General features: G+C 41.6%; 1 protein-coding gene across 1 annotated transcript in view; it reads right to left on the bottom strand.

Moving 5' to 3' along the window:
• VPS53 (VPS53 subunit of GARP complex) overlaps positions 1–12,583 on the bottom strand; it is a 107,388-nt gene that overhangs the window by 45,513 nt on the left and 49,292 nt on the right. Inside the window, exons 9-11 of the mRNA XM_069971207.1 lie at positions 12,399–12,542; positions 11,804–11,946; positions 5,402–5,543 (exon numbers count right to left, since the gene is read on the bottom strand). Coding sequence (XP_069827308.1) covers positions 5,402–5,543; positions 11,804–11,946; positions 12,399–12,542 — 429 coding nt within the window. The remainder of the gene's footprint in view (positions 1–5,401; positions 5,544–11,803; positions 11,947–12,398; positions 12,543–12,583) is intronic.

The following is a 12,583-nucleotide window of genomic DNA, read 5'->3' as shown; positions in this document are numbered from 1 at the left end:
AGAGCATAATTTGTTCCGGGACTGTGCTTATAATCCAGATCCATTACTAAACCAAAGCAAATTGTCCCATAAGAAATTATTAAAATGCAGACAATTGGTTCCACACCCCCAAAAATAATTTTGTTGTTTTTTTTATTCTGAACAACATGTAAAACCAATGAAACAAACATTTAGAAAAAGCTGAATATGTAAGTTACTGCACAGTATAGCAATCAGCATGTGGTGTATAATGTAAAGTAAGTGCGTAAACCTGGAAATACAGCCGCAGTTTGTAGCTACAGGACGGGACTGCAGATCCCTATAATGCAGGAGCATAGTACAACAGGCTAGAATAGAGAGGCAGGACTGCTGTCAGAGATCTGTGTGGTCACATGACAGTAATGGGGAAGGGGTGTGTGTTCAGCATGGACCAATCAGGAAGTGAAAATCACAGAGCTGTACAAGTGGACAGCCAGAAACTTTTTTGTACAGCAGAGTGAATAGCTGAGTGTAAGTGCAGGCACATTATAGCAGCAGTGTGTATAGCTGAGTGTGAGTGCAGGCACATTATAGCAGCAGTGTGTATAGCTGAGTGTAAGTGCAAGCACATTATAGCAGCAGTGTGTATAGCTGAGCGTAAGTGCAGGAACATTATAGCAGGAATGGAGAGGATGGGGAACATGAGGAATGACAGAGACTGCAGGGAGCATGAAGCAATGAGCAGGGCAGATGTGGGCACAGTATAGCAGCACTCTCTGTATGGGGAGAGAGGGGTTACAGCTATGAAGAGATTACCTCCACAGTCCTGTCCCCTGATACAAGCCCCAGCCTGAAGTGGATATGCTATGATTTGGAAGGTGAGGGAGACTTACTGGGTCAGAGTACAGGGCTGTAGACCCCGCTATGCAGACCATCCTCTCCCCGACTCCCCCTCCCACCCAGTACAGGGAGCTCTTAAACCAAAGCAATGCTCCCTAACAAAGTCACAATTTTGAAAAACTGTGAGCTCTTCTAGCAAAATGCTTTCAATCCAAGTTACTCTTAAACCAAGGTACCACTGTACATTTTTTGTTGGTGGCTGAGAACATAATAAACAACCCATACTCACCAAACCCCAAAGCCCCAGGGTCCTTCTGTCACATCTTTGGGTCCCCCACTGACTAAGGTAGCAGTGACTGGCTGAGCGGATGAGTGTGCCTTGAAAGATGCGGACAAAACCTTCAACGGAGGACCCAAAGACTCGACAGAAGGATCGCGGTGGGAGCGTGTTAGGTGAGTATGGGTTATTTATTATGTTTTTAGCAACCCACAGCAATAAATATAAATATATCCCTTTAACTATGATACAAATCTTATAGTTCATATATTTTAACAAACTATAAAAACATAGGCTTTTTTTTTCTAAACAAACATTATACTACAATACTTCACTCCACCCAACACAAAATTACATGTATTTAGCATAAAGTCTTCCACTTCAAAGAGGTATGGGTTTGGCATACATTAAACATTAAGCCAAGAATCTGCTCCTAGTTACTCTCCTCGCATCTTTGTGCATTAAAAAACAAATACACATAGTAAATGTACTAGCACATTGCAAGAATAAACTTCAGTTACTACTTTTGACTTTTTAACCATCAGTAACATCGTACCTTTCATGTCTGTTTTTCTCTGACATGATTTGCTTTTGGAAGTATTATTATATAGTTACATATATATTTAGTACGGTTGAAAAAAGGCACATGCCCAAGGGAGAAGACGGATGAACGGAAGGGGGATGGGTATGGATGGAAGGCTAAATTCTATATTTCTACGGAAATCTTCAGTGATCATCACCACCACAAGGATATATAGTAGAGATGAGTGTGACTTGAGCATGCTCGTGTAGGATCACTCGGTATTTGATTACCAGTGGCTGAGGAAGTTGAATGCAGCCCTACGGAGTCCTGGAAAAAATAGATAAAGCCAATGGCTGCCACCGGTAATCAAATGCCAAGCAATCAGACTCGAGTGACGCTCATCTCTAATATTTATGTATCCATGTTATATTGATAGCAGAAATAAAACCTCATAAAACTCCCCTGACTTATTAAACGAATAGCTGTAGAAGCAAATCCATCAAAGCTGCTCATTAACAAAATATAATGATTAATAAAAAAACATTAGCAATAACAAAACTCCCAGAGAGAACCACATACTAAATTAATGACTGTTTTTGTGACTAATTGGGGAAGGAATTCAGATCCAATGCCAAGTCTGCAGTGGTCGGGCTGAATTACAATCAGCCCTTTTTATTGTTCAGTAGAAAGAGTCCCTGAAGCATTCGCTTAAAAGAATGTAAACGTTCTACTGAAATAAACATTACAATAAAGTGAAACAGCGCAGTTCTACGACTAGACAGGTAGATGTCATACCCCTAACCATAATCAGATCCTATTCCCTTGGCATGATTTCCACATAAAGCTATGACTGATAGCAGATTGGAGATAGACAATGGGTTTCCGAGTCCCAGAAGACATCTTCAAGACTAAACATAAAGGGGTATTCACATCTCGGAGTATTATCAATAAGATAGGGAATAATAAGCTGATAACACTGACCCAATTATCCCAAAATGAGAGAAGCACTTACCAAGCCTGCAGACACCATTCATCCCCTATGGGTCTGACAAATGTTTTCAGAGTTCAAAAGGGAGTACCCCTTTAAATTTGTGTAATAAACAATGGGTCCTCTAACCCTGTTTAGTGATTAAACAGTGACTACCAAGAGGAAGAGAAGCTTTGAAGAGCTTGCTGAACAAGCGTGCTCTTGTGTCCCTGTAACTCTGACTTAAAATTAGAGAGTCCAGCTCTTCCCAGTCTCTCCTCCTCATTGTAGTAGCCATGGATCACAATATATTGGGAAAAAAACATAACTGATAGTTGGGGTCCTAATAGGTTGACCTTGTAAACTTTTACGCCATTTCTAGTCAGGGTTTTACAAGTTTAACCTCAGATAAAATAGAATAAAAAAACAAGCCCTCAAATGGCTTAGTATAAGAGTGGCTACTAGAATGTGAGGAGTTACTTACTTTCCATAAATCTTCTATGGCGGAAGGGGTTGAAAACAACAACAAAAAGACTTATAAGGGCGTAAAGTAACAAATGGGTACCTACTAACCTCTACTAATCCCTGTAGCTACAGCATTGAGGGTCCCATTGTTCCCCTTCAGCTTGTTTACATTGCTGAAATGATGACTTGTCACACAGGCCTGTGGAGTTGGAGTCGGAACTAGTTTTGGCTGGAGTCGGAAAAAAATTTACCAACTCCGACTACAGCTTTAAAAAATAAAATCTTAGAACAATTTAGAATTGAGTTTTGATATGAATTTTATACGTTTTGCCCATTATTATATATTATGAGCAACATTCCAATAGGACTCTGGCCCTATTAGATAAGGGCGGTCGAGGAAAAAGTAGTCGGTCACTATTTGGCAGTTTGTTTCTGATTCTGAGTCCATTGTGTGGGGGGAGATCTGTGCTGTTCTCTTCCTGGATGCTGGATGACTGTATATGAGCAGCAGTGTAATATGAAGATATCCTGTGTAATATAGAGGAGTAGGATAAGACATAAGTAGTGTAGCAGTAACCTCTGTCCTCAATGTAGGGTTTTTCTTCAGTGTTTTATGGCTGCAGCTGTGTGTGTGTGTGTGTATGCTATGGCTGCAGCAGGCTGTGCGTGTGTGTGTGTAGGACTCTGTGTGCTATGGCTGCAGTAGGCTGAGTGTGTGTGCTACAGCTGCAGCAGGCTGATTGTGTGCTATGGCTGCAGCAGGCTGTGTGTGTGTTGTGTGTGTGTGTGCGTGCGCGCAATGGCTGCAGCAGGCTGTGTGTGTGTGTGTGCGCGCTACGGCTGCAGCAGGCTGTGTGTGTGTGCTATGGCTGCAGCAGGCTGTGTGTGTGCGCGCTATGGCTGCAGCAGGCTGTGGCTGTGTGCTATGGCTGCAGCAGGCTGTGGTTGTGTGCTATGGCTGCAGCAGGCTGTGGTTGTGTGCTATGGCTGCAGCAGGCTGTGTTTGTGTGTGTGTGTGTGTGTGGGTGTGTGTGTGTGTGTGTACACTATGGCGTGCCCCCACATCCACAGTGACCCCTCTATATCACCATGTGTATATTGCAAAACCAGTAAAAATTAGTTGGGAGGTAAACTAGAAAAATGAAAAAGAAACAAAACAACAACTTTTTAATCCATGTTTTCTGAGATGTGATGTAAAAGAAAACCACAATACAGGTATTGGGTATTTTTTTGTTTACAACATTGATTTTTTGAGATTAAAGGCTGCGGACATGGAGGAAGGAGGTAGCTTTCTTACTAAAATAGTACTATTTTAGAGTACTATTAGACGGCTTGACCAATAATGTACATGAGCGCTGATCTGCTAGATCGGTGCTTGTTTACTGAGCCTAATACACTGCTCGATAATCATTTAGCAAGGGCTGCATCATTAGCGATGTCCGTGCAGCCCTTGGCCTAAAATGTTAATGCATCATCTCTCCATGCTCCCGGTCGTCTCCTGCCCTCTGCTTGTATTAACAGTTTATTCAATCCCATGTACATGTACTACGTGTATTGATGCACGGTTGGCGGCTGATAGTTTGATGTCGGAATATTTGACATAACCAGCCCATGATGGTTGTCTCTACTACAAAGTGCGATAACCGACCATATCGACCTGATTCGGCCAATTTTCGCTCTATGTAATAAAGCCTTTAGTGAAGGGCTCCATTTTAGTCATATGTTAATTAGGCAAATTGGTGCACTAGAGGGCAAATCTACAGCCCTTGGTGCGTCAACCCACCCACCTGCCTGTTGCTTTTAAGGAATATTTATCCAGCAAAGGTGACATCACTGCAGAGGGCCACCTGAATATTTATGAAATGGGGCAGATGGATCGGTGCACCAATGGCTGTAGTCCTGCGCTCAGTGTATCAAACTACCCAAGTAACATATTGATAAAACAGGATTTCATTACAACGACCCTAAGGATGAAGGTGAGAAAAATTCTACATTCTTCCCAGTCCTATTGACAAAATAACAGTAGGTTAGAGTCTTCTAACCTACTGTTAGATGCTCTTTTAATAGTTTGGACATTTCTGAATTAATGTTAAAAGGAGGTAATTTAAAATTTTGACAGGATATTTTTCTTACATATATTTCTCTAAACATTTTTTGACTGAACTTGGACAGAAGCTGCCCCTCTCAAATTACTATTACTGTATTACTATTGAAAATGTGTTTCTGATCATCCCTTCAGCACATTATGACCATTTTTCTGTCTGATTGTTAACTGAAAGGTATATGTTTCAGCCAAACATATTTTGGGCCTCAAGATAGCATGTTCCCATACGTCTTACTGAGGAAAAAGAAGAGAACGGAATGGACTTACCACAACAGTGTCCGTCAAGGTGCAGCCAGAGAAACGTTTTGCTAGAAGTCCTTCAAAATTAGTGGTTCTCTGAATAGCAAAGAGCAGTAGCTTCACCTCAATCTCTTTAGCTCTTGTCCTCATGATTTTTGAAAGATCATTTCTGCAGAAATAAAAGTATTGTTTATTGGGGAAAAAAACCACCATTTATGAAAAAAAGAAACAATGGTACAAAATACAACAACCAAATAGTATAGAAATTCAACCCTAAAGTAAAACAGCATAGGGAAAGGGAAAACAATCCGAACTACCTAAGGGGCCTATTACGCGGAGAGATAATGGTCTGAATCAGGTCGATATCGCTCCGTATAATAAAGACGACGATCAGAAAGAGCTGTCTTTGGAAAGTTTAAAAGTCATCGGCCACTGACCACGCATAACTGCATGTAATAGGTAGCACAGCCAATGGCTGATGATTGTGTGTATAAAATAATAAAGCTATTACTTACCTGTTCAGGCTTCCCTGGTGTCCTCCAGCTTTGTCTGTTTCCGCAGCTCTCACTTCTGGTCCTGTCTCTGAAGTGACAGGCCGCTTAGCCAATCACTGGCAGAGACAGGACAGCACCGCAACCAGTGATTGGCCTGTCACTTCAGATACAGAAACAGAAGTGAAAGCTGCAGCTGGGGAGACTGAGAAGTCCCACAGACAAGGCCTGAGGACACGGGGATGTCATCAGTTAAATACATTTTTATTTTACAGAAAAGTTAAGGGCTGCACAGACATCACTAATCGAGCAGTGTAATAGACTCTGTAAGCGAGCACCAATCTAGCAGATCGGTGTTCACTTATTGGGGATATCGGGCCCTAAGGCTACGTTCATTCCTGCGTTAGAGCTCTGTTTAGGGATGATAGGACAAAAAAAATTTTTAATTTTTTTTTTATTCGATTAGCATCCTACAGAGGAAAAACTCAACTGACCCTATTAAAGTCAATGGGGTCTCTCTAAATCCAATGCAGCTGTAAACCTTGCTGAAAGGTAAGGGTAAAAAAAATGAATAAAGTGTATCAGACTTGAAAATATAATTTCGAGAGCAGAATACCTAAAAAGAATGTGTCATCAGAAAATGGCCACAGTTTAATGCATAAATTTTTCACAGGCGAAACCACAACACGACACTATTGTTTTCCGTATACCAGCACTGATATATTAAAAACTGCCTAAATGCTGGATAACCTTCTTTAAGATTTTTATAAAATGTTGCCATTAAGTTACATTTAGAGATGAGCGAACCGGGTTCGAGACCATTCGAACCCGAACGTTCGGCATTTGATTAGCGGTGGCTGCTGAACTTGGATAAAGCTCTAAGGTCTGGAAAAAAATGATACAGCCAATGACTATATCCATGTTTTCCACATAGCCTTAGGGCTTTATCCAACTTCAGCAGCCACCGCTAATCAAATGCCGAAAGTTCGGGTTCGGATGGACTCTAGCATGCTCCAGGTTCGCTCATCTCTAGTTACATATATTAGCAAATAACTTAATAAAAAGAATACTAGGTATCAAATACTCTACAGCTACTGTGTCCCAGACTGAAGTTGTGTAGCTCCTTTTAGGTCAGCACACCGCTTGCTGCTGCCCGCTGTGTTTGTGTTAATAAGAATACAGAGGAAGAGGAACAAAGGGTTTTACTGGGGTGTGTCGGGCCAGCCTCCAGTGCATATTGCGGGCCGGTGCACATGAAGAAAAATGACCCATGCCACCGGGATCTCCGCTCTGATGCTGACCAGGCAAAGAAAAAAAAATTACTACTCAAACTGGTACATTTGCTTTAAATCCTTTTATTTATGCCAACCAGCTAGTAATGATAAACTATAATGTATAAGATGGTAGTAGCCTTGAAAACCTTTGCAGCATAAGTTTCTATACAATAGGACTAAGCACAGTCTCTGAAATTAAAGTGCTGTTATATACACATTGGTGTTACCCTCTCAGGACATGTGTAGAGACACCACTGCGTTAGGCCAATCATCTAAGTCCATTGACATGCGCAGCGAAACATCCGGTCAGTGTTCAGCTCTAAGTTTCTTGATCTGTGTAGCAGTCTACTGGTACAAATCACAGAGCTATCAATGCCTACCCCACACCTCCTCTAATGTGATGTTTCCAACCTGGTTATACTATCTTCTCTGGTTAGGCTGGGTTCACACTGCGTTTTTACAATCAGTTCAACATATCTGTTTTTATTTGTTTCCTTTAAAGGACAGAAAAATGTAGTCAACACTACTTTTGTGTCCATTAAAAAAACGCATCCCTTCCCATGCTTTTTTTTTTTTTTTTAATAATGGAAGGGAAAAACGGATCCAAACAGATGATACACAATTGCATCCGTTTTTTCCGAAAATGCAGTGTGAACCCAGTCTTAGCTGCAGGTAACATCGGACACTCCAACCGGACACTACGTGGGCCAGTGCGCTGAGGGTCAGAGGAGCGCCCCCAGTGCATCAAAAAGACCAATTAGTACATTTGCTTTAGATCTAATTACTGAAAAATGGCACCACAGAGGACAAAGAGAAGACCAGTGTCGGGATCTGCAGCTCTGCCAACACAGGTGCCTATCTGCAGGTGCATATGTTTAAAAGGGTAAGCATACCTGCACACTGTTTTCTTATGGAGTTCAATGTATAAGTCACAACTTTTGGAGTGACCAATGATCACTGAAATTTATTGTTTGCACAGAAAAAAAAAAATCTTTAATGTGCACACTACAACTTTTGGCAATGCCATTATAAAGGTCAGGCAAGTTAGGACAAATATTGTATAAGGAAAGGCAGGCAAATAAGGACAAGTATTGTATGCATTTTTTATTCATCACTAGTTCTTTCTATAATAATAATAACACAAGGACATTTACGTATTAGGCTTGTCCCAGTAATGTTAGCACTGGGCAGGAGCATGTTTGTGGAAAGGTGAGGAGTTCAGGGTACAACTCGGGAGCTTTACGCCAGCATGTGTATTAGAAGAACAAAACTTTGGCAGCAGATGAAGTTCTCATTAAAGTGAGAACAATGACAGGTATAAAGGGTATTATAAAAGTTCTGGTAGCGTAGATACTTTGCATCTCAAGGGGATTTCTTCTTTTTCCTGGAGTAAGCTCAACTCAGAATATACCATTAAAATATTGAAGAAAATAGCTGGGCGGCTCAGAGCCTTGCATTAAGTAATCCCTTCACTAAAAGGAAAAAACTTTCACTGAGGGTGAAAAGGAAGGGCATGATATTCCTAATGTGTGAGTGAGAACTGCGCTAATTCAGCACATTATAGGGAACCTTTGCAGAATAAAAATTAAATGCAATTATACCAATTAACATAATGGTGAATATCAGTAGTAATACAGGACTCATATTAAATGCTTACAGATGAGGGTATTGTAGCTGCTCAGAACTCTGTGGCATAGGCTAAACATTGGAGCGCTGATCCCTGCGGTTTCCATGCAATCAGCTAAGTAAACTTACATTACAGTGTGCACCACCTGAGTTAGGGAAAATCAAACTGAACATGATCCCATGGTCTCTAAGTTCACAGGGAAAGGCATGTACGTATATGAATCCTATCCTGTACTAAGCCTAAATTGCATTTTGATGTATATTGAGGGCTAAAGGAGATGATGAACTACGAATCACGTGGGGCTGGTTTTTCCTATGGCGTACTAAGTAGCCAGGCTATTTTCTATTGAACCACTTCACATAATAAAAACAGAAACCTATTAATGGAACAATCTCCATAATCATTAACATGCTACATACAGAACACAATAACAGAAAATAAAGCTACACCACCAATAGGAAAAAAGCGATCCACTCACATTAGTATGGAAAATTGAAAAATTTATTTTATCATTAAAAACACTATAAAATCATAAATATGCAAATACCACTAACAATGGTCTGCGACTGCTAACATGGAATACTAAAACAAGAAAAGGGGACTGGAGGTGGAAAATGCTGCTCAGATGCAAGTGACTTATAATCTAAAGTGCATTACTATGGCAGCGGAGTATACAAGTAAACCTACTAACTCTAATAAAATACTAACTAATACTAAAAGACCAACTAACATGAAGGGTACAAGGGTACCTCTGGATAAAGGCTGTGGCTGAAATGTACGTCGGCAGGGGCGGTCTTGGCATTTCTGGGGCCCCAAGCGAAGTTATGTCTGGGGCCCCCCCTCGACACGCTTTCCAAAACAAAAGACCGCTGTGTGTTGCCCCCAGTAGTACTGCGCTACCGCCAGTAATATATACTCCTTGTGTGCTGCCCCCAATAGTATATACCCCTTGTGTCCTGCCCCCAGTAGTATATACCCCTTGTTTGCTTACCCCAGTAGTATATAGACTCCTGTGTGTTTCCCCAGTTATATATAGCCCCCCGTGTGCTCCCCCAGAAGTATATAGACCTCCTGTGTGCTGCCCCAGTTGTATATAGACCCCCTGTGTGCTGCCCCCAGTTGTATATACCCCCTGTGTGCTCCCCCACTAGAATATAGGCCCCCTGTGTGCTCCCTCAGGGGTATTTAGCCCCCCCTGTGTGCTCCCCCACTTGGATATAGACCTCCTTTGTGCTCCCCCACTTGGATATACACCCCTGTGTGCTCCTCCAGTAGTATATAAACCCCCTGTGTGATTCCCCCAGTAGTATTTAGACCCCCTGTGTGCCCCACCAGTATTATATAGACCCCTTGTGTGCTGCCCCAGTAGTATACAGACCCCTGTGTGCTCCTCCAGTTATATATAGACCACCTGTGTGCCTCACAAGTAGTATATAGACCCACTGTATGTTCCCCCAGTAGTATATAGACCCCCTGTGTGCCCCACCAGTAGTATATAGACCCCTGTGTGCTCCCCCAGTAGTATATAGCCCCCCTGTGTGCTCCCCCACTTGGATATAGACCTCCTGTGTGCTCTCCAAGTTGTATATAGACCCCATTCTGCTGCCCCAAGTAGTATATAGACCCCCTGTGTGCTGCCCCCAGTAGTATATAGACCCCTCTGTGAAGCCCCAGTAGTCTATAGCTCCCGTGTGCTCCCCCTGTTATATAGCCCCCCCTGTGTGCTCCCCCATTGATATAGACCCCCGATGTGCGCTCCCCCAGTTAAACAGACCCCTGTGTCCTCCCCCTCCCATATAGTATATAACACAATAAAACAAACACTTATACTCACCTGGGTCCGGGCGTCTCCTCTTCTCTTCACTCTTGTGGCAGCAGGAAGGGTTTTCCCTGCAATCACAAGAGGCCGCGCTCCCCTTGTCCTGGTGCCGATGCTCCAGTTATGTCACCACAAGGACAAAGCTGCCACTTGTGACCGCAGGGAAAACCCTTCCTTGAGCACAAGAGCGGGGCGTGGGGGTCCCCCTCGGTGATGGGGGCCCCAAGCAATCGCTTGGGGTGCTTTGTGCCAAAGACCGCCACTGTACATTGGGGTGGGGGCTGTGTGTGGACCCAGTTACTTTTACACATTTACGGGTAGAGCTCTTGACTTGTTTATATGTATCATCTACCATATGTGATGCATGTGGTTCCCTGTATTCATGAGTTAGTAGGTTTACTTGTATACTCTGCTGCCATAGTAATGCACTTTATATTATAAGTCACTTGCATCTGAGTAGCATTTTCCACCTCCAGGGCCCTTTCTTGTTTTAGTGTTACATGTTAGCAGTCGCAGACCACTGTTAGTGGCATTTGCATATTTGTGTCCTAAAGGGGTTGTCCAGTGAAAATCTTTTTCTTTCTGATATCAGAAAGTTATATAGATTAGCTATTTACTTCTAATAAAAAAAATCTCAATCTTCCCATACTTATTAGCTGCTGTATATCATGCAGGAAATAAATCAACATTTCTTGCATGACATACAGAAACTAATAAGTATGGGAAGACTGGAGATTTTTTTAATAGAAGTAAATTACAAATCTATATAACTTTCTCACACCAGTTAATTTGAAAGAAAGATTTTCGCTGGACAACCCCTTTAATGGTGCGTTCACTTGTACAGGATCCTCAGCAGATTTGATGGCGCAGATATCAATGTAACTAAATAACTGATCACAGCATCAAATCTGCTGTGGATCCTGTACGTGTGAACCACCCTCATATGGTGTTAATAATATTTATTAAATAACAATATCAAAATAAAACAAAATTACTTTTTCATTTTTCTGAACTAATGTGAGTGGTTCAGCTTTTTTCTTAAAGGTGTTGTAGAACCCAAATATTAGGCTACTGTGCCTTTAATATATACTCCTCCATTCAGTGTGCTTACATCAACTGTTTTATTTCTGCTTTATTCAGGTGTTCAAAATAAACTCCCTCTATGTTCTTAATGTTTTATGCATCTGCATCCCTCTGTTTCAATATTGAGCATCTTACCTGGTTATATGGCAAAATTCTACAGCAATGCGTTCGGTCATGCACCAGTCCCCTGGGAACATGCGACTATACTTTTCTTCATAATCCAACAGCTGACGTTTAATCCAAGCGTACCGTCTATCAATTTTATCAAGCCAAGCAACCTGCCATGCAAACAAGTCAAATCAAATAGAAAGATAGCAACAGAATACGGGTAAAATTATGAAATAACCATAAACAAATTGGTTAGATCCTTTCTGGCAATAGGCGCAATTGATTAGCCTATTTATTGCCATTAATAATTGCTGTGTGGCTATAAAAGGGGATTCTAGCCAGGACACAGTGTCTATATGCTGTATAGCATGAGACCATTCTATTATATATTAAAAGCTAAGAGCTGCTGCAAACTGTCTTTAACTCTAAAAAGGACCTAATGCAACTATTATATAGTAACGCAATGACGGCAATATATTCCATGGAAAGTGGCATTCGTACTATAAGCTTCCCTTTGTAACAGGCCTGAATCTCTGGAGAGCCCTGAAGTTAGACAAGGATTTTAAAAGGCTGGGCAGACCCTTTAATAATATACATCAATGGCCACCCGGAGAATACTTACATCTTGATTTTCTTGGAAGAGGACAGAGTACTCGGATAGATGTTGCCTGATAAATTTCTTGATGATCTCTTGTTTAATCCGTACATCTAAGACATTGGCTACCAAACAAGCATCCCGGAGGACGTTACTGGGTCCACCTGGTCTCTTATTAAGACAAAGTTAAAAAAAAAAAAATCATTCTGATG

This window comes from Dendropsophus ebraccatus, chromosome 5, assembly GCF_027789765.1.
Source record: "Dendropsophus ebraccatus isolate aDenEbr1 chromosome 5, aDenEbr1.pat, whole genome shotgun sequence".
NCBI lineage: Eukaryota > Metazoa > Chordata > Amphibia > Anura > Hylidae > Dendropsophus > Dendropsophus ebraccatus.
Note: the sequence above shows the minus strand (reverse complement) of the source record. Positions and strands in the feature narration are given on the sequence as shown.